Here is a 23,900-nt window from a genome sequence, read left to right on the forward strand (position 1 = left end):
ACGCCTAACTAATCATAGGATAATCCTACCGTTTCTCAATGCCGCCGGAGTAATTGTTTTTAATGATTTCTTGAAATGTCTTTCGACAATGTAAATCAATAAATAATGTTAGTAATGAAATTAACGTTATTTTGTTAATAAAAATATATTTTTTTTAACTTTGAGGATTTAAACAGCTACTAATTCGGACTTCGTTATAATTACTCATTTCGTTGTAGTGCGTTGTTGTAATGAAATGTTTAAATACGTAAGACTTACTTTATATGGTTCGGGAAACTTTAAGATATTGCAGTTAGTCGTGCGTTTGTAATACATTTTATATACGGAACGAAATAAAGCCTTCTTTACACATTGATCAAATAACAGAATGGCATCGAAAGCAGGGTTGCCCGTTGATATGGAGCTTAAAAAGGTTTTTATAGAACTCTTTCAGTTATTCTGGATTGTTATCATATAGTTTTAGAATAGATGTGTTTAGTTTTCAAAACATTAAGATCAGAGGCAGAGTTGTTTTTTGCTTATTTAACCTTCTGTGCACGGCCTTTTTATAAATTATACTGTTAAAACAGCATTGTCATGGAACACAGCAACATCGCATGTCGAGTCTCTGCTGTTTAATTGTTACAATATTTCATTAAACTAACAAGGGTATAAGTTCACAAGAAGACCATTATTTACACTTTAGTAAGATGAAACTTGATAAGGGTTATGTCTACCTGTTTATTAACAGGTTGGGACTGGTCACTGAAATAGGTTTCTAACAATTTAAAACCCTCTTAGGATATAGATTATTAGATTTACTTTGCAAAAAATGTTTAATTTGGATAAAAAGCAAAATATAACGAAACACAAATCTGGCATGGGGTAATCATAATCAGTAATCGTAATCCGCTGTACTTGTATACAATGATATGTGCATGCTGTAATCAGAAACAGTTTTCAATGTAATCAGTAATCATGTATTTTCTGATTACAAGTAATCTCAATTTATCCTGATTACATTCAGATTACTTGCTGATTACAAATTATGTATATGAAAATTGTTCTTTATTACAGGGTTGGCAAAAACCTGGGTTTTATGAGTATTGCCCAGCCCAGTGGGAAATACTGGGAAAACCCGGGTTTTACTGGGTTTTACCGGGTAATACTGGGTAATATGAAATACTAGTCCGAGATTACTCTGACGTCCAACGGCTGTTTTGCCAGACAAGCTGGGGCCGTGGGACGTCAGAGCTCGTCCCATATCAAAAAGTGGATATTTGCCCGTCCAAAATAGATGCGCTGCTTCGTCGCTTCTAGTGCCAACGGACGGCCTTGGAATTATATGAATCGGGTATCAATTTGTTCATTTTTCATTTATCTCTTCATTTATGTAAGTTTCACCTACCTGCCACCCTTTATTTTCTCATATTTAGACAGTTTTCACAGTGACCCACCGATTCTGGCTTTTTGACTTTCATTTTGAAAGATTGTCATGTGATCACGAGAAAAAAGTAAGGCACAATGGACTATGGGAAATGATGTATGCATATGACCCTAGGTCAATATGAATATATAATTTAACACCTCGCTCATTTACGATGCAAGCAATGTTAATATCCGAGAGCTTCCGATTGTTAACGTGGTTGGCACTAAATGCTTAATACCGATCTCCTGTAAAGGAGGTGAAAAATCGTGGTTGGCTTCTAAATGTTAAATATCGATCTCCTATAAAGGAGGTGAAAAAAGTATAAATATTTGCATATTTGAGTCTCGAGGTCGCGAAATCTCTCGAAACTTGACGTCCATTTGAAAATAAAAGTAAAAATGTCTGAATCGATGGGTCACTGTGAAAACTGTCTAAATATTAGAAAATAAAGGGTGGCAGGTAGGTGAAACTTACATAAATGAAGAGATAAATGAAAAATGAACAAATTGATACCCGATTTCAGACTACACGAATGAATTTTATTTTTACAGGACATTCGGTCTGGTAAACAACCTAGCTTTACCAGACCGAATGAAATTTTACCAGACCAATTTTTTTACATATAATTGTATATTATCCGACAAAATACAACAAACTTATGACTTGTTGTGCCCTACTCCTCTCCAAAATGCACAAAAACAAAGTCATGTGACAAGAGTGTATATTTCGATGAAAGTTGTGCACAATTGCTTGAATGCATTTCAGTGATAAAGAAAAGTAATGTCACATTTTATTGGATTTTGACATGAAAATTATTTGTGAACTAAAAATAATTTTGAGTTTCTGTATAAAATATTTCCTGTATCTTCTTTCTTTTTCTTATATCTTTTGGTTTTCAATTCTAGTGTTTATATTTCATAGCTGTACTGTATTTTGTGAACCTGCTTGGATTTTTTATTTTTTTATTTATTGTATTTGATCGGCAAAACCCGGAATTGGCCTTATCCGTTCCCGGAATCTGATCCGGTATTGTCTACATTTCCGGTTGATGGCAGCCATTGTTGTTTTTGTCAGTCAGATATATTTTTACTCGGATTTACACATTACTTGTCGGCGATTTTCGGCATAAAGCTAGCGGTTGAACAAAATAAACATCGTTGTCATGAATAATAAAGATGAAAATGAATTTCGAGATCGTTTGGGTATTTTGCTCCCAAAATTGGGGAAAATGTAGGGTTTTTAGAAAAATCCATGAAAAAAACAACACCGGACATTCGGACCGGAATTCAACAAAATTTTACCAGACCGATCCATTATTCACCGGATTTGTCCGACGGTCCGACGAATTTCGTGTAGTCTGCGATTTATATAATTCCAAGGCCGTCCATTGGCACCAGAAGCGACGAAGCAGCGTATTTATTTTGGACGGGCAAATATCCACTTTTTGATATGGGACGAGCTCTGACGTCCCACGGCCCCAGCTTGTCTGGCAAAACAGCCGTTGGACGTCAGAGTAATCTCAGACTAATGAAATACTGGCCTGAATTTTAAAGAGGATTCAGTGATTAATCACAAATGAGATACATTAAACAGATTTATAAAAATGGTAGTTTCTTAATTTATTAGTTCACTTGTTTGAGACTCTTATTATAAAGTGTGTAAATCTGAGAAAGTATTGTTCCAGCAAATGTAAGACAAGTGTACATGAAGATACATAAGACAAATGTGAAAAGCTTTCTTTAATGATCCTCCTAAAAATCTATTAAATCATCATTCTATCTTGATTGGTCAAACTATTTACATAAAGCCAAAGAATTCAATTTGTTTTTTTAGATATATATAACTAATATTAAGAATTAACAATTATATATAAGAAAAAATACTTTTAAACAATTTTTGTTCATTGCTAAAAGTGTTTGATAAGTTTTGGCATATTTATATGTACATCACCATGATCACTAATTAATAAGTAATTATTCAGATTATACCAAAAATTTGTTTACATGTATATAACAATACTCACCCTTTTCATTTCTATAAGTGTTCATGACATGTCCCCTTAGGGTGTTTATTTAGCAATATGATTGTATAACAATTAAAATTTACAATTCACTTAAACACTGCAATAAAATGCCTTTTTTTCAAATTTTGGATTATTGAAACAAAGCTTGGAAATTAACAAGATATCCCAAAATGTGCAAAACTTGTATTTTGTCTACACAGAACTAGTGGAGAAAAGGATGAAATTGAATTTTCAATCTCCTAGAAATGACTCCCAATGGCTATCTGTATAAAATATATATATATTTAGCTATAATACTATGAAACTACAACAAGTCTTTACTATTCTGTGTAAAAATAAGCTTAAAAAATCATATTGCCCAGTAATATTACCCGTTTCTGGGAGTATTGCCCAGCCAGGGAAAACCCAGGCGGGATATTACTTTGCCAACCCTGTTATATCATGTTTATATCGTGTACATGTATATCCATGATAGACGAGCATGAATAAAAAATATATCAAACTAATGTTTAACATGATTAATCCCATTAACTGTTTAAAATTTCCGGTTAAATCTAACCATGCTAAAGGGCATGTACATGTAGAGTCTAAATATGTGATTTGTTTTGAAAACAGTCCACCTTTCCCAATGTTTCATTGTGAGATTGAGTCCTCCTGATATAAGATGTCTACTTTCAAAATTTTTGATTTCCCTGGTGAAACAGGAGCTGTTGAAAATTGTTAGACCTGTTGGTCCTGATCGGCCAAAAAACGAGTGTGGTTTACATACAATGTAGCAATCATGTCAGACTCTTTAACTGGTAAACAGTTCTGATCTGATAAAAAAAAATTAAAGTCTGATTTCATTGTGAACTTATGATTTTGACTGGTCCTATGGCCAGGGCTCACGCTACCTGGCAACTTGGGAAAAGAAGTCGCTTTCCTGTTTGTTACTTCACTTTTCCCAATAGTCAAAAGGGATATCTAGTTGCTTGGTTGTTCTCAACAGTCGCTTTCATCATCAGCAATTTTCCAAGTTGATGGAATAGCAATTTTATAATTATATATTTATAAGTAACATGAGTAAAGAAATTAAAAGACATCAACAATTTATTTCTTGAAACTTGGTGAAAACATTGACTTTACAGATTGGTCTTATTATACGCCGTTTACGGGACGTATTATGGTAAACTGTTGTCCGTCCGTCCGCCTGTCCGTCCGTCGTCAACAAGTCAGACATTAACTCAAAAACGCTTTAACCAATTTGCATAAAACTTTGGTGAATTGTTTATATCTATTGACGTGAGCTCCCTTTCGTTTTTTATAAATTTTAAATTTTATGTTTCAGAGTTATGGGGTTTTATTCATTAAAAAAGGGGGATTTTCCAGTTTTCGGACAATAATTAAGAATGCTTTCACCAACTTGCAAGAAATTGTGGTGAATTGTTTATATCTATTGACATGTGCTCCCTTTCGATTTTTAAAAATTTTGGATTTTACGTTTCCGAGTTACAGTGTTTTATTCATAAAAGATATTCACATAAGAACTGCTGAAAGCATTTTGGAGTTTTTGTCCGAAAACTGGAAAAAAGGGGGATTTTCCAGTTTTCTGACAAAAACTCCAAAATGCTTTCAGCAGTTCTTATGAAACTATGGTGAATTGTTTATATCTATTTAAGTAAGCTCCTTTTAGAATTTTATAAATTTTACATTCTACATTTCTGAGTTATGGGGTTTTATTCATTAAAAAAGGGGGGATTTTCCAGTTTTCGGACAATAACTCAAAAATGCTGTCAGCAATTCTCATGAAACTTTGGTGAATTGTTTATATCTATTGATGTAAGCTCCCTTTTGATTTTCATAAATTTCTAATATGACTGAGAATTAATTGAACTTTATTTGTTTATAGTCTGACAACAGATTTACTAAGTATTGCGCAACAGCACAGTGTATTGCACAACAGCAAGAAATCTTTAATTGAATATAAATTCAATTCATATAACCAATTTCAAGTTCTTTGACTACATTTATTCAGAAACCTGTAATATGTCAAATATTTAATTAAAATCTAAATTCAGACCTGTATCAAGCTTGAATATTGTGTCCATTTTTGCCCCAACTGTTCAGCGTTGGACATCTGCTGGTGTATCTAGCTGCGCTCAGCGAAGCAGTTTATGTTGTTATTTCAAAGAAACAACTTTTTAAAAAGTATTTTCTTTCACTTCAGGTATTTTTACGCAAAAGCATACATTGAAACATTCTAATTTTCAATAAAATAAATTATTACTTCATAAGAACATGATAAAAATTGCCAATAGTTCATGTTTCTTCCATCTATTGCATTAAAAACATCTCTTATTTTTGTAAATTTTCCTTTTCCACCATTGAAGATTTTTACGAACCATGGCGAACAACAGAACATGAACCAACTACATGTATAACCAAAATCCGTATTCTTAAGAAAATTAATTTAAAAAAAATAATAACTATTACATTGTAGTACAATGGACCTTTTCCTTAAGTTGCATACAAACAAATAAAATTTACCTGTAAGTTGGTCCCAGCAAGGTTCAATAATACAAATCTTACAGTTAACGTTGGAAGTAAAATATATGTGTTTGATTCTCTGATTTGAAAAACTATCACATACAGGCATTGGTTAATCGTACATTTGTTATCAGCTGTAATCAATAACATTTTGCAATGTAATCACAGGTAATCAGTAATCATGCAATTTCTGATTATAATTGATTCTCATGGAATAGTTTGACACTTGGATCAAGAAATAGCATCTGAAGAAAAGTGTTCATTGTTTACAGAAATTGTTATTATACATGTATAGACTATTTTTTAAAATCATTGTAGGCATTTCAAGAACTTCAGATAAAGATGATTAACTCCAAAAATCAAATTAAGATCTCCGATGCTCAGATAGAGGCCCTTAAGAGAACAATTCAGCATTCAAAATTGGTATATCATGAACTGTCATCCCTGGCAGAAGAAACCCGTCTGTATGAAGGAGTGGGCAGAATGTAAGTATACAGAGATTTCCTGTCTGTTAATTTTATGTAAGAAATTTTGTCAATCAGGTTGATTGTTTGGTTGTAGGATCAGTTGGTAGAAATTCATCGTTCAGGGATCATGATCAATGTTTTATTTGATGTCTAGGCATTAATTAGCAGTTTTTACTGAATTAACTGAAACAAAGTTGGCAGAAATAATAATATTTGGAATGTCCTTTTATATTGCCAAAATATGTCATTGATAGCATGTCAGACAAAAAACATGCAAACCATAAAGCTATTTTTGATGCTTATCATATACATGTAGAGTCAAATTCCCTCTAAAAGTGACTCAACACCAATGAAGAGATGCTGATAAACCAACTCCCTACAAATTATATTTTGTATAATTTATCCTGTGGCAGACAATGCTATTTTGATAAAACTTTGATAAAAATAAGTAGACTTAGTTGAGACATACAATACTTAATGATGTGACCAGCAGAAAGGGTTGGAATGCTGTGATAATACGTCATAAAGGAGTTACCAAGTATTTCAATTAGACCTCAACAACATGCTTAATGGGCTGGAATTTCAAATCATGTGAATATGGGTGTAATATTTTTTGGATTCAAACGGTCTTTCTTTTTTCATAAATAAAAAAATTGTATTTTGAAATTCTTAAATTGTACTATAAAGTTATTATCTAAGTTATTGTGTTTTTCTTTGTAGGTTCATATTGCAGCCTCCTCAAGAAATTAAAAAGCAGTTAGATTCAAAAATGAAAGCATCAGAAGAAAAAATAGAATCCTTACAGGTATGCAACCTTTCTGTTTCATGTTAAAATGAACAGTCTTATATAAACTTGATGTAGATTCTAAAATATTTTGTGCGGATAAGATGTAATTTGCAGATGATAAAAGAATGTTATTCACTATTTTTGAAAATGTGTATATATGTGTGGGGTTGTTTTTATTAAAGGTGTAATTAAGACTTATTTCTTTGTAAACAATACTTTAGAAAATCAAATATATTATATATTTAATATTATAAAATACCAATTAAAAGATATACACAATTTGATTGCCTTCAATAACATTTTATAAAAATAAATCTGGATTAACCTGTTTGACATATCAAACAAATGTACAGGTATATACAAATTTAAAGGTTTGGACATCTTAATTTACATTGAATGATAAGACATCAATAGAGCCATTGCATTTTATTTATATTGTTACTTTAGAGTCTACGTCACTAAGATAATGAGGAACAGCAGAACAACCCTCATTATGCAACATAACGGCACAAGGGCATTTTGGAAGAGGGTGTTTGGGCGGAAGGCTCTGCACACATCTATTTTGGGCTCAAGAGACCACTGATGTCTATTGTTGTTTTGTAATTACCGAATACTTACCATTTTGATTGCAATCTGTTATTTTTTTCTGCAAGGCCAGATAAAATGATTTCCTTCATTCTCATCCATTGTCATGCTTTCAATTAGACACATTTTTTTATGCCCCTGCCGTAGCTGAGAGGGCATTAAGATTTACCCTTGTCTGTTTGTATGTCCGTCTGTCTGCCACACGTACGTACGTCCCATAATTGGTTTCCGTTCTCTAACTTTAGTTTGCATCAACCAAATGTTATGAAACTTATACACAATGCTTATTACCACAAAACACAGATCAAGTTTCAATTTTGGTGGCGTCACTTTTACCATTCTACAGTTATGCCCCTTTACAAATGGAAAAATTGCTGAATTTTTCGTTTCCAATCTCTAACTTTAGTCTGCCTCAACCAAATGTTATGAAACTTATACACAATGCTTATTACCACAAAACTCAGATAAAGTTTGAATTTGGTCGGCGTCACTTTTACCTTTCTAGAGTTGTGCCCATTTACAAATGGCAAAAATGGCTGAATTTTTCGTTTCTGTTGTCTTTACTTAAGTTTGCCTCAACCAAATGTTATGAAATTTGTACACAATGCTTATTACCACAAAACTCAGATCAAGTACAAATTTGGATAGCATCACTTTTACCATTCTTGAGTTATGTCCCTTTATAACGTTATATGCAAAGGGGGGCATCATCTGTGTCCCATGGACACATTCCCCATTTATTTGAATACAGAATTGCCATATTATAGCAATAATCAAAAATTCAGTTTACCTTGGAGTTTTTTATTTTTACATCAGAATGAAAAGACATATTATTCAGAAATATAATTTTCTGACAGACCAATGCCAAGGGTTTTTCAAAGGGGATATTTCATTCAGGCAAGTGCAAGTATTAGCCTAAGACATGTGTGATTTTCACATATGATCAAGAACCCAGACAGGGTATAAACAACAGATCATAACTGATATCCTATGATTGATGATACAATCAATTGTTAGAAAATTACTGATGTCAGAATACATTAATGTTGAATACAACTTTTATGATTGATCACTACAAGAATTTCATAGAATGAATGGACAAATCTTCCATGCTAGCCCATGGGGCTTTTCATTTACAAAAAAATATAGTCTTATAGAATGAAATACAAGCCCTGATTATATGTAATATTTTCAACCCTTCTTAGTACTGATAATTTTTTTACCTAATTAAGCTTTTCACACTAGTTGGAAGGGACAGTTTTAAACAATTTAATTAAAGACATCCACATTTTAAAGTTGTACCGGTAAATGATTTGCCTAAATTTTTTCAATAGCAGAACATGATGTTCAAAATAGGATTTTAAGGGCTTGAGGCACTTTTTAGTGAGACGAACACCAACCTTTTTATGGATAACAGTATAGTCCTTAGTCTAAGGCTGTTATTGCATGAGCTTAATTACACGATGACAACATGTTAAATGTTTTTTTTTTCATTTTACTTTTTCAGCATTTCATTTGTATACATATAAATAAATAACAATAAAAATTCAAACAAAACAGCTGAAAAGCTTATAAAAGATACAGATCAGTAGATATCAGGTACTATTTGACAACGATAATAGTTACTATTGTTTAAAAAAATGTTAACATTGAAATAGCTACAGGTACTATTGGATATTAAAAATAGTGCTGCTAAACAAATTTCAAGTATGTTTGATTGGAGATCATCTTACAATGTACCTTAGAAATCTAACTAAATGTACTAACAGCATATTTTCTCATCTTTAGCCTTGCACCATAACTCAAAGGCCCTCCTTAACCTTTATGTCTTAAAGTCAGAAGGTTGGAGACAGATTTTGATTAGATCTTTCTGGGCTGGAAAAGAGAATAATTGAGTTATCCTTCTTGGAACTAAATTCTTGTAGTCTTTTTAAGATTGCAATAAACAATTAATTTCCCCATAGGCGACAATGATAGCTTTTTTCGAGATACAGACTTTAGAAATTTGATTTTTTTTTAACAAAAACCTTGTAGAATTAAAAAAAAATTATTCAGACAGTATTTTTTGGTCCAAAAAAATATAGGTTCCCGTTGCTTTTCTTAATGTAATTTGTACTTATCTCCCTTGCCTATCAATTATGCACTTAAAAACACATGTCTCATCCTAGCGTTGAAAAGACATCTCAGTTTATGGGGAATCACTTGTGGTAGGTCAATGATATTTGGTATGCAGTTGTATAAGCATTGGCATATCTCATTTCCATGGAGATTATTTGGCCCTGCCCCCTCATTCATGGTCTATTGACTTTGAAACTTTTGCTTAGTTTTCATGTATTAGTTTGTGATTGGGTAAGTTTGAGGGGAACTGTTAGTGGTAGGTCAATGATATTTGGTATGCAGTTGTATAAGCATTAGCACATCTCATTTCCATGGAGAATATTTGATCCTTACCCCTCAGTCATGGTCTATTGACTTTGAAAATTTTGCTTAGTTTACATGTATTAGTTTGTGATTAGGTCAGTTTAAGATGAACCACTAATGTTAAGTCAATGATATTTGGTATGCAAATGTATTGGGATTTGCAAGTTTCATTTCCATGGAGATTATATAACCCCAACCCCTAATTATGGTTCATTGACTTTGAAACTTTTACATAGTTTACAAGTTAATGTTTGTGTTTAGGTTTGTTTAAAGGGAACGACTTATGAAAAGTCAATGGTATTTGGTTTGCAGTTGTATTAGCATTGGCACATCTCATTTCCATGGAGATTGTTTAGCCCTGTACCTTCAGTCATGGTTCATTGACTTTGAATATTTGCATAACTTACATGTTAAAGTATTGCTATTTTAATTTCAACATTTGTATTATCAAAATTACAAATAGGTGAGACATTTCTCTGTGTTAACAGTTTATTGATAAATTTGATGTCTAATCAACTTGAAACTTAGTACACATGTTTCCTATGATATGATCTTTCTAATTTTAATGCCAAATTAGAGTTTTGATCCCAATTTCACAGTCCACTGAACATAGAAAATGATAGTGCGAGTGGAGCATCCGTGTACTATGGATACATTCTTGTTTTAGTTTATTCCCCATCATATGTCTGTTAACCTTTTAGTCAATTGAATATAAGAAGAGTATAAATATTTTCGCAATAAAGAAAGAATCCCCATTTCAATAAAATAAGTTTTTTGATTTGTTTATGTTGAAAAGTACATTTTCAATGCCCTTTTCTGAAAAATATTTAAATTATAAATTGATTAAAATACACTACAACTTTTAATCTTCAGTGTCATATAATCCTGATAATTGTTTTCAAAATCAATTGGCAATTCTCAGAGGAGAAAAATATGTTTCAACTTACAAATGCCCCAAAACAACCTTTTTAGAATAATATTTTGACACAATAAAGTTATTAGCTTCAAGTCTATCTGTTGGTCCTATATCTTACAAGGATAATTGATAAACTTTATTAGAAGAATCTTTGTTTTATAATTTCATTTGTTTCAAAAGATAAAATGTAAAAGGGTGAAACATGTAACAGGCAACATTATTTGGTTAAGACATAAACTGCAATTTAAATGAAATTGTTGTGCAAATTAAGGGACCCGCTATCATTCAATTTGATTCACATTTAGCCAATTTTATCTACTGAAAAAGTGCTTATCCTTCTAAAGACCTGCAGTTAATGCAATTGTCAGCAATAGTGCTTTATAAATATTCTTTTTTGTCTACATCATACTTAAATATGATTTGAAATTATTCAAACTACGCTTCCAATCTTTCCATGAGTGATTTCCATGACTTTGATTTAAAAGAGTTATGCCCCTTCGAAATATTGATTATATGGAAAATTGTATTGTAAGCGCTCTCACATGTACAATTTTTGCCAGATTTTTATCAAATTTATATCAAAGGTTTATGTCTTGGACAATTTTTGAAATCAGTTGCAGATCAAATATTTTTATAAGAGTAATGATCCTTGCAAATATTAATTATATCGGAAATTGCATTGTATTTGCTCTCAAGCCTGAAATTCTCCAAGATATTTATAAAAAGTTTTTTTAGTTATTGCCTTTGGACAGATAAAATATGTGCAATGCGGGGGCCATTGGAACTCTGTTCTGAAAAATTAAGATCATAAATAACAAGATGTGGTATGATTTCTCAGTGTGGCAAATTTCCACCAGAGACAAAGTAAGTGAGAAGTTAGCAACTGTAGTTCACCGTACGGCCTTTAACAATAAGTAAAACTCATTCCACAAAGCATTGAAGCTATATAAGGCTTGTCACTGGCGAACAACTTTACCAAACATGTGAGTTTTGAAATCTTCTACTACAGTATGGTCTCAACTAGAGATATTTTTATGGAGCCATCGGTTTTCATTTTGCTAATGAAAATACATAGATTAATGGTTACTGGTATAGACATTAATTCATTGATACCAGATTAATGATACAGGGCTACTTTTTATAAGTTTATATGCTGTAAGAGGTTTATATACATGTATATAATCAATGACCATTCTTTTTTTATATTTTCAGAAAAACAAAACATATTTAGAAAGAAATATAAAAGAAAGTGAGGACAATCTTAGAGAAATGATAACAAGTCGTCAACAAGCAAAATAAATAAACTGATTACATCATTATTGCATATACTTTATGGTGCCATATTTAATCAGCTTCAGATTTCTTTACACAAATATAAGACCATTGGTGGTCCAAGTGTCAATTAGGGAAATAAGTTTATAACCAGTATAAAAAAATAAGGAGATGTGGTATGATTTCCAATGAGACAACTATCCACCAGAGAATAAATTATGTGGATGGAAGCAACTTTAGGTCAATGACTTCAACAAATAGCAAAACCCACAAGGTATAGTCAGCTATAAAAGGCCTTGACATGACAAAATGTGAAACCTCTAGCACAGTCAGATTTATAAAAAAACAATTACCAAAAAACAAATATGACAGAGAGCAAAAACCAAAACCACTGAATTACAGGCTCCTGGCATGGAAAACTGACCTGTATAGGCTTCTAACATAGAAAACTGAGCAGTTTGGGCTCCTGATATGGGAAAATGAGCTGTATTGGCTACTGACATGGAAAACTTAGCAGTATAGACTCCTGCCATGGAAAATTGAGCAGTTTAGGTTCCTGTCATAGAAAACTCTGCAGTTTGGGCCCCTGACATAGAAAACTCTGCAGTTAAGGCTCCTGACATGGAAAACTGAGTTGTATAGGATTCTGACATGGAAAACTGAGAAGTTGATGCCCCTGGCATAGAAAACCAAGCATTCAATACCCCTGGCATAGAAAACTGAACAGTTTATGCTCCTGACATAGAAAACTGAACAGTTTAGCTCCTGACATGGAAAACTGAGCAGTTTAGGCTCCTGACATGGAAAACTGAACATTTTAGGCTTGGCATAGAAAACCGATTAGTTTAGGCTTCTGAAGTTATTGGTCAGCTTCTTGTATATTCATATATAAAAATGTTGAGATCAATCTTGTGTCTGAAACAATAATTTAAGGTCTAAATCACCCACTTATCTTTTTTGGTTGGTAATTTTCTGCTATAGTACATAGAATTTCTGGATATAGCACATTTTTATCATATATACTTCATTATGCGAAATTTCGGTTTTGAACAAACAAAAATTAACAATTTACCTCATTTTCTCATCTGGTTGGCTTTGAAATATTGGCATGATTAAAACAATATCTCAATAGATTAAAGCTACATAGCAGTATTTATACGACCGCAAAAGTTTTGTGGTCGTATAATATTATGGTGTTGTAAGCAGTCGTGGTTGTCAGTGTCATCAACGTCTGACGATATTTGGTTTCCAGACAATAACTTTAGAATAAGTGTATGGATCTCTATGAAATTGTACCACAAGGTTCCATACCACAAAAAGGAAGGTTTGGATTGATTTTGGGGGTTATTGCCCTAACTGTTTAGGAATTAAGGGCCAAATAAAGGGCAAAAACAAGCATGTTTCTTGTTTCAGGACAATAACTTGTGTATAAGTGTATGGATCTCTATGAAATTGTACCACAAGGTTCCATACCTCAAAAGGAAGGTTGGGATTGATTTTGGCGATTATGGCCCAAACAGTTTAGGAATTAGGGACCAAAAAAGGGCAAAAATAGGATTTTCTGGTTTACTGACAATAAATAACTTGAGTACACATCTATGGATCGCTATGAAATTTTACCACAAGGTTCCATACCAAAAAAGGTAGGTTGAAATTGATAATGGGGGTTGTGGCCGTAACTATTTAGAAAAAAGGGGTAAAAAAACAATACTTTTCTAATACTTTGTATAAATTGCTTACTTCTTGACCAATTTCAATGTAATTAATTCAAAGTCTTGAATTTTTGGGGTTCTTTAATATGCAGAATTTAACCTTGTATTTAGATTTTGGGCCTGTTTTTGAATTGGTCCACAGGGTCCACAATTGAACTTTGTTTGATTTCATCAAAAATTGAACTCTTTGGGGTTCTTTGATATGCTGAATCTAACCATGTATTTAGATTTTTAGTTTTGGGGCCTGTATTAAAATTGGTCCAAAGGGTCCAACATTAAACTTTGTTTGATTTCATCAGAATCTAACTGTGTATTTAGATTTTTGATTTTGTGACCAGTTTCAAATTGGTCCAAAGGGTCCAAAATGAAACTAAGTTTGATTTTAACAAAAATTAAATTCATGGGGTTCTTTGATATGCTGAATCTAAACATGTATTTTGATTTTTGACCCAGTTTTAAAGTTGGTCCAAATCTGGGTCCAAAATTAAAATTTGTTTGATTTCATCAAAACTTGAATTCTTGGGGTTCTTTGGTATGCTGATTCTAACCATATATTTAGATTTAGGATATTGGACCAAAATAGGTAAATGTCCAATTTCAAATTTTTCAGTTCTTAGACCATATTCATTCTGTGTTAGAAACTATGCTATTTCAAATATTTAATCACAATCCAAATTCAGAGCTGTATTTTTGGCCCAGTTTTCAAGTTGGTCCAAATCAGGGTCCAAAATAAAATTTTGTTTGATTTCATCAAAAATTGATTTCTTGGGGTTCTTTGAAATGCGGAAACTAACCTTGTATTTAGATTTTGGATATTGGACCATAATGGGTAAAAGTCCAATTTTTATACGGCAGCAAAAAAATTTTGCGGTCTTATATTGGTATGACGTTGGCATCGTCGTCGTCATTGTCCGAAGACACATTGGTTTTCGCACTCTAACTTTAGTTTAAGTGAATGGATCTCTATGAAATTTTACCATAAGGTTCAATACCACAAAAGGAAGGTTGGGATTGATTTTGGGGGTTAAGGTACCAACAGTTAAGGAATTAGGGGCCAAAAATAAGCATTTTTTTAACTTCCAGACATAACTTGTGTGTTAGTGTATGGATCTCTCTGACATTGTACAACAAGGTTCCATATCACAAAGGGAATGCTGGGATTGATTTTGGGGGTAATTGCCTCCAAATTTTAGGAATTAGGGGCAAAAAACAAGCATTTTTCTAGTTTCATGACAATAACTTGTGTGTAAGTGTATGGATTTTTCTGAAATTGTACTTCAAGGTTCCATATCACAAAGGGAAAGCTGGAATTTAGTTTGGGTGTAATTGCCCAAAACGTTTAGGAAAAAGGGGCCAAAAATAAGCATTTTTCTAGTTTCCAGACAATAACTTGTGTTCAAGTGTATGGATCTCTCTGAAATTGTACTGCAAGATACCATACCACAAAGGGAAGGCTGGGATTGATTTTGGGGGTAATTGCCTCAAGATTTTAGGAATTAGGGACTAAAAAACAAGCATTTTTCTAGTTTCAGGACAATAACTTGTGTGTAAGTGTATGAATCTTTATGAAATTGTACTACAAGGTTCCATATTACAAAGGGAAAGCTGGGTTTGAGTTTGGGGGTAATTGCCCTCAACGTTTAGGAATTTTGGCCAAAAAGGGACCAAAAAACAAGCATTTTTCTAGTTTCCAGACAATAACTTGTGTTCAAGTGTATGGATCTCTTTGAAATTGTGCTGCAAGGTACCATACCACTAAGGGAAGGCTATGATTGAGTTTGAATCATAAGGGGGTTCAAAAAATTTGGGGGGGTTCCTTTTTTTTCTTTAAAATTTTCCATTTTAAATTGGTTATTTCTGATTTATATATAAAAGCAAATAATAATGATATGGTTTGAATAGGTAAATTAAAAATTTTGAAGTTCTTAGACCACATTCATTCTGTGTCAGAAACCTATGCTGTGTCAAATATTTAATCACAATCCAAATTCAGTGCTGTATCAGGCTTAAATGATGTGTCCATACTTGCCCCAACTGTTAAGGGTTCGACCTCTGCGGTAGTATCAAGCTGTGCCCAGCGGAGCATTTTATTTATTTTTCAGTTCTTAGACCACATTCATTAGGGGACGACCATTTGATATTCTGGGGGGGGGGGGGGGGGCAGGAGGATTTTGAAAATAAATAACTCAGCCTTGATAATAACAAAAATGAATGGTTTGGTCTGTGGTAGTTTGAAAATAAATAACCTGACTTACAATGTATTGAAAATAGACTGACTTACAATGTATTGAAAATAGATAACTCGCCAGGTCTTTTAAGCCATTTTATAAATGCTATTCTAAAGTATGAGATGGCACCAGATTCTTCCAAAATTCATCGTTTTTTCAATTTTTTTCGGGAAAACTTCCCAAATCTTTTAATAATACAATGTATAAATATCATGAATATTAATGTTCTTGAAATGTCTTAAAATGGGTTTCATTTAACTTGAGGTATATTGTCTCAAGAACATTTACCCTACTTTTATTACAGGGATGTAACTACATTGAGGCAAATGCCTCATGTTGGAAATTTTAAAAACAAAAGCTTGTCTTCATATCAGATTGTTTTCACGGCGAGTGTCTTGCAAGAAGCAAGGTCTGTTCACCCTCTGACGTAGCCCCCGTTTTTCAGGATCAATGTTTCTTATTTATTTTTAGTTTTCAGTGTTAGTTGTCTATTGTTTGTCGCTTTGTGTTTTATCTGTTCCCGGATTTGTCTTTGTTCATTGATTGCCCTTCTTTATTCTCTTAGTGTTGCATCCCATCGGTAATATAGTAATTTTTGTTTTAAATCTAAATTTTATTAATTTGAAGGACTTTTTATCAAATTTTACAAACTACTTTAAATTGTATCCCAGTAAGGAACTACATCAAGTTGTAATTGAAATGTGTTATAAAAACTTACTTGACATAGTTATATCAATGATAATCAGCCCCCTCTTAACTTAATTTGAAAAAAAAACACATAATTGACAGGAATAAAAGATTTTCTGCAAGCAGAAACACAAAAAAAAAAGGAAAATAAAAAAAACAGCAGCCACATACTTTCTATGTGAATTACATTTTTGCTTTATCCTACATATTAGTCTTTTGATGTTGTACCTAAAAACTAAAAGTCTTACACTGAATCTATATATTTTGCTTTGAGACCAAAATATTGTCGAAAAAGTAAAGAACGCAGAAATAACTTGCGTTTCAGATTAAGAAAGGGTCTGGGAAACGCGCAGAATGCAGTATTTTGTATCATTTTTTTCTATAGCTTCTTGCGGCCACCCAAACCCTTTGCCGAAATTTTTTTACTTTTAAAGAAAACTATAGTTACAGCAAAATTAATACATTGTACGTATGCAATGTATGCAGTTTGGAATTCAGAAGATTCACTTCCAGAGGATGATGATTAACTTTGATTATATGGTGGTACATAATGACTTGACTATACATGTAATATATATTTAAGAATAAAAAAATTAATTTAAAAATTGTGTGTTTTCAAATATTATATTAAAATATAATTGTGAAAATAAATAATCAGTCCCTTGTTTTAATGAAAATGAAAAATCATGCTTCAACAGTGCAGAAAATAAAAAATCTGTCCTTTAATTTCACAAAAATAAATAACCGATCCAAAACAAATCCTCCTGCTGCCCCCCCCCCCCCCCCCCCCCCCCCGAATATCAAATGGTCGTCCCCTTATGTGTCAAAAACTATGCTATTTCAAATATTTAATCACAATTCAAATTCAGAGCTGTATCGCACAATTCATAGAAATTGTAAGTATAGGTTGCACTTTGTATAAATACAGCTGTTTCACAAGCCAAGCCTCTTTTGGGGAGATATATAATATTCATAGATATTAAATTTTGTTTACGTACTGGTTCCCAGATATAATCTCTGTTTCATCTCATAGAGAAATAACTTGGGAATGTTACCAGTATAAAAACAGATGGTAGCGGCGATAATTGAATTCTGAGGGACACAAAAAGTGGAGGTAGGGATAGTACAGAATTTTAGTAAGTTTAAACTCTTAGAAATTTGGGGCATATAAATGTTGAAAATATGCCGCACAGCCCTATGTTTTGACCTTTGAATAAAAGAGTAGTGCATATCAACTTTCCTTTCTAGGATATAATTTTTTTACTAAACTTCATGGTAAAAGTGGCACAGGTTTAGCTGCAAAGGGAGTTCCTATGGGAAATTGCATTGTCTATATTTACAGAAGTGTAACATATATTGGGTGAAAAAAGAGAACATATAGAATTTCACCAAATCTGGTTTATCTCAGAGATTTTAATGTAATTAGCTCAAATATAAAGTTTTATAAATATTTCATGGTGGGCCTCAATTATGATGACTCCACATAAATTTACAGTTTCCAGTATGCATGGTGTACTTCAAGCCCTGAATGCAAAATAAATTCATAATATATGCATATTTGTAATTTAAATTGTTGAGAAGTGCTTATATTTACTCTTCGCAGTCATTGAAACTCATAGGTCCTTGATGAATATTGTTGTTGGGGTGTTTTTGTCCTGGCGATAACCCCAAAGTAACCCAAAAGTAAGCTGTAACACCTGAATTTGCGTTTTTGTGACCGGGGAAAAAAATTACAAGCTAGAAATACAAAAATACCTCAATAAAACTAACAATAGTGTGTTCTATCCTAAATATGTACTAAATATTTCATATTCACAGCAACAGCAGAATAATTTAGCAAATTTGAGGCCCCAGTGGCATAGAAAACTGTCTACCCCTGGGTCATAAAACAGATAATTTAACCTGTAAATCGTCAGGTTATCGGAATTCCAATGGGGACTAACTGTGCACCACTTATTGCGGACCTTTTTTTGTATTGCTATGAGTTACAATTTATGACAAAAATCAGCAAAGACCCATCGAAACAACATCTGATACACAAATTTAATAATACTTTTAGATATTTGGATGATATTTTGGCTTTCAATAATGACGACTTCAGTATGTATACTAAAGAAATTTATCCTGTTGAAATTACTTTAAATAAAGCTAATACTAACAATGACCACTGCCCTTTCCTCGATCTTGATATCTATATCATTAATGGAAAGCTTAATACTAAAATATATGATAAAAGAGATGATTTTTCATTTCCTATCGTTAATTATCCATTTTTAGATGGTGACGTTCCCTTGTCACCATCTTACGGTGTTTATATATCTCAACTTGTACGATTCGCTCGTGTATGTAACAATGTTTTAGATTTTTACGAGAGAAATTTATGTATTACTGAAAAATTATTACACCAGGGTTTTCGATATTACAAACTAGTCAAAACATTTACTAAATTTTATCATCGGTATAAGGACATCATTCGTAAATATAGCTCAACATGTAGACTTCTTATACGTTCAGGTATTTCACATCCAATTTTTTATGGAAATATTCTTTATAAAGCACAAAAATGTCAGTATTCACCTCTGAAGCTAACAAAACCTTTAAATAGACTTATTAAGAAGGGACATAGTTACGATACTGTTGTCAGGTCATTAAAGATTGCATATTTTGGCGTTAATATTGATTCACTTATAGGGTCTTTGCATCGGCACTAAACACATTTATTTAAAAACCAGTTGTTGGCATGACACGGGTTATGTTCTTCTCATATATGTTATGATGGTATGATACTAAACCCCTAACGGGAAGGATTGTGCCTGATATTCATATGATGAAGACATAATCTTTCAATCAGTTTAATTGAAGTCTGGAGCTGGCATGTCAGTTAACTGCTAGTAGTCTGTTGTTATTTATGTATTATTGTCATTTTGTTTATTTTCTTTGGTTACATCTTCTGACATCAGACTCGGACTTCTCTTGAACTGAATTTTAATGTGCGTATTGTTATGCGTTTACTTTTCTACATTGGCTAGAGGTATAGGGGGAGGGTTGAGATCTCATAAACATGTTTAACCCCGCCGAAGTCAGGAGCCTCTAGCCTTTGTTAGTCTTGTATTATTTTTAATTTTAGTTTCTTGTGTACAATTTGGAGCTTAGTATGGCGTTCATTATCACTGAACTAGTATATATATTTGTTTAGGGGCCAGCTGAAGGACGCCTCCGGGTGCGGGAATTTCTCGCTGCATTGAAGACCTGTTGGTGACCTTCTGCTGTTGTCTGTTCTATGGTCGGGTTGTTGTCTCTTTGACACATTCCCCATTTCCATTCTCAATTTTATCATTGCTGATTATAACAAAGTCTTTAAAAAATCTATAAAACTTACCTTATTATTATTTTCAAAATATCTTCTAACGAACAGTACATTTTATATTTTATATTTATACATAATTTTTTCTCTAAAATAAGATTTGATATTGTATCTATGACTATAGGTTGCACTTCTGTAAATATAGACAATGCAATTTCCCATAGGAACTCCCTTTGCGGCTAAACCTGTGCCACTTTTACTATGAAGTTTCGTAAGAAATTATATCCTAGAAAGGAAAGTTGATATGCACTACTTTTTTATTCAAAGGTCAAAACATAGGGCTGTGCGGCATATTTTCATCATTTATATGCCCCAAACTTCTAAGAGTTTAAACTTATACTAAAATTCTGTACTATCCCTACCTCCACTTTGGGTGTCCCTCAGAATTCAATTATCGCTGCTACCATCTGTTTTTATACTGGTAACATTCCCAAGTTATTTCTCAATGAGATGAAACATAGAGATCATATCTGGGAACCAGTACATAAACAAAATTAAATATCTATAAATATTATATATCTCCCCAAAAGAGGCGTGGCTTGTGAAATAGTTGTATTACAAAGTGCAACTTATACAAACATTTATTCAAATAGAAAACTCTTGAATTAGAATTATAGCCTAAAAGAAATCACTGCATGTACTCTTACTTTTCTTTAACAGTATTATTTTTACCCCACCCCTGTTTCAATTTTTAAAGAATTTGAAAACAAGACTTTAATTATTGTCAGCTTACCCTATGTGCATGTTTGCTGACATGACTAGAACCTGTTTGAAATTATTCTGATAACAAATTGAAAGCATTTCAGAATACTATAAATGTAAATTTTAGTAGTTAATCATTCCAACATTCAAGATTATATATTTATCCAATCCTGCCTCTGTGTCCAGTCCACATCTTACTGTATGCCTATTTGTCAATTAAAGTTCACAATTTCTGCCTCAAATGGTCATTTTAGAAATCTTGTCACAACAATATCATCTATAACCATATATCTAACATAATTTAGCTAATATATGAACTAAAAGTGTTTAAACAAAGCCATATTTGCAAAAGTTGTATGTATGAAGTTACCAGTCTGATGTATGAGTTCACTTAAAAGTTTTATAGAACTGACTGCTAACATCTGTTTTTTGCATAATTTCCAAGCACAGTTATTATTTTCTAAACAAAAATCTTTAAAATAATAAAATCAAATAAAATTGAAAATGGAAATGGGGAATGTGTCAAAGAGACAACAACCCGACCATAGAACAGACAACAGCAGAAGATCACCAACAGGTCTTCAATGCAGCGAGAAATTCCCGCACCTGGAGGCGTCCTTCAGCTGGCCCCTAAACAAATATATATACTAGTTCAGTGATAATGAACGCCATACTAAACTCCAAATTGTACACAAGAAACTAAAATTAAAAATAATACAAGACTAACAAAGGCTAGAGGCTCCTGACTTCGGCGGGGTTAAACATGTTTATGAGATCTCAACCCTCCCCCTATACCTCTAGCCAATGTAGAAAAGTAAACGCATAACAATACGCACATTAAAATTCAGTTCAAGAGAAGTCCGAGTCTGATGTCAGAAGATGTAACCAAAGAAAATAAACAAAATGACAATAATACATAAATAACAACAGACTACTAGCAGTTAACTGACATGCCAGCTCCAGACTTCAATTAAACTGATTGAAAGATTATGTCTTCATCATATGAATATCAGGCACAATCCTTCCCGTTAGGGGTTTAGTATCATACCATCATAACATATATGAGAAGAACATAACCCGTGTCATTCCAACAACTGGTTTTTAAATAAATGTGTTTAGTGCCGATGCAAAGACCCTATAAGTGAATCAATATTAACGCCAAAATATGCAATCTTTAATGACCTGACAACAGTATCGTAACTATATCCCTTCTTAATAAGTCTATTTAAAGGTTTTGTTAGCTTCAGAGGTGAATACTGACATTTTTGTGCTTTATAAAGAATATTCCATAAAAAATTGGATGTGAAATACCTGAACGTATAAGAAGTCTGCATGTTGAGCTATATTTACGAATGATGTCCTTATACCGATGATAAAATTTAGTAAATGTTTTGACTAGTTTGTGATATCGAAAACCCTGGTGTAATAATTTTTCAGTAATACATAAATTTCTCTCGTTAAAATCTAAAACATTGTTACATACACGAGCGAATCGTACAAGTTGAGATATATAAACACCGTAAGATGGTGACAAGGGAACGTCACCATCTAAAAATGGATAATTAACGATAGGAAATGAAAAATCATCTCTTTTATCATATATTTTAGTATTAAGCTTTCCGTTAATGATATAGGTATCAAGATCGAGGAAAGGGCAGTGGTCATTGTTAGTATTAGCTTTATTCAAAGTAAGTTCAACAGGATAAATTTCTTTAGTATACATACTGAAGTCGTCATTATTGAGAGCCAAAATATCATCCAAATATCTAAAAGTATTATTAAATTTGTGTATCAGATGTTGTTTCGATGGGTCTTTGTTGATTTTTGTCATAAATTGTAACTCATAGCAATACAAAAAAAGGTCCGCAATAAGTGGTGCACAGTTAGTCCCCATTGGAATTCCGATAACCTGACGATATACGGAATCTCCAAAGCGAACAAAAATGTTATCTAGTAAAAATTGAAGGGAAATATTTGGAAAATGTTTTTTAGAAGAACTTTGTGGTAGGTTTGTTTGTTATTCTGTATAAATTAATTTTCAGAATGCTATGTGTATATTTTTTTGTTGTTTTGATTAAAAACTTAGCTAAAAATGTCCATTAATAAATTAATTAAATTCTTAGTGTACTTGGATATATGCTGAATCTAACCTTGTCCAATTTCAAATTTTTCAGTTCTTTGACCACATTCATTTTGTGTCAGAAACCTACGCTGTGTAAAATATTTAATCACAATCCAATTCAGAGCTATATCAAGGTTGAATGTAGTGTCCATACTTTCCCCAACTGTTCAGGGTTTGACCTCTGCGGTCGTATCAAGCTACGTCCCGCAGAGCATTTTATTTAAAAATTGCTGAAAGTAAGATCTGCATGCTAGTCTAGATTATCTCATTTGACATTGATACATTCACGGTTGGTCATGGTTTTAATAGTGGTTCACATTAAATCGGCGGCCACCTCAACTGTATGTGTCAATTTCTGTTAAGGGAGCTACCATTTGATTTTTATGGGAGGGGAGGGGGGCTAGGATGAAATTTGAAAAAAAAGGTAGGACAGGAGTTTTGAGTTAAAAAAAAGGCAGGATGAGCAACTTTGCAAAACAAAAAAGGCAGGATGACAATTTATGTAAAAAAAGGCAGGACCGAATAGAGTGAAAATAAAAAGGCAGGACAGAGATTACAACTTAAAAAAAAAATGCAGGACAAAATTTTTCATCCTAGCCCCCCCCCCCCCCTAAAAAATCAAATGGTAGCTCCCTAAGTGTACATTTCAGAGTGCAATGTGGCAATTGTCACTTATCCTT

The 23,900-nt window shown here is 32.6% G+C and overlaps 1 protein-coding gene across 1 annotated transcript; it reads left to right on the forward strand.

The window, feature by feature from the left end:
* The first annotated feature begins 289 nt into the window (after positions 1-289).
* Positions 290-12,452, forward strand: LOC127710095 (prefoldin subunit 1-like). The gene is made up of 4 exons (XM_052215848.1): positions 290-412; positions 6,276-6,442; positions 7,145-7,229; positions 12,346-12,452. Exons 1-4 carry the CDS (start codon positions 368-370, stop codon positions 12,430-12,432), a joined length of 384 nt encoding a protein of 127 aa, XP_052071808.1. The 5' UTR covers positions 290-367; the 3' UTR covers positions 12,433-12,452.
* Positions 12,453-23,900: the final 11,448 nt, after the last annotated feature.

Source organism: Mytilus californianus, unplaced genomic scaffold, assembly GCF_021869535.1.
Source record: "Mytilus californianus isolate M0D057914Y unplaced genomic scaffold, xbMytCali1.0.p SCAF_7, whole genome shotgun sequence".
Lineage (NCBI taxonomy): Eukaryota > Metazoa > Mollusca > Bivalvia > Mytilida > Mytilidae > Mytilus > Mytilus californianus.

Bases quoted from the DNA above. Each gene is read 5' to 3' on its own strand.
- LOC127710095 (XM_052215848.1), top strand. From the start codon at position 368: ATGGCATCGAAAGCAGGGTTGCCCGTTGATATGGAGCTTAAAAAG. The intron at 413-6,275 runs GTTTTTATAGAA...AAATCATTGTAG, and splicing joins TTGATATGGAGCTTAAAAAG to GCATTTCAAGAACTTCAGAT. The intron at 6,443-7,144 runs GTAAGTATACAG...TTTTCTTTGTAG, and splicing joins TATGAAGGAGTGGGCAGAAT to GTTCATATTGCAGCCTCCTC.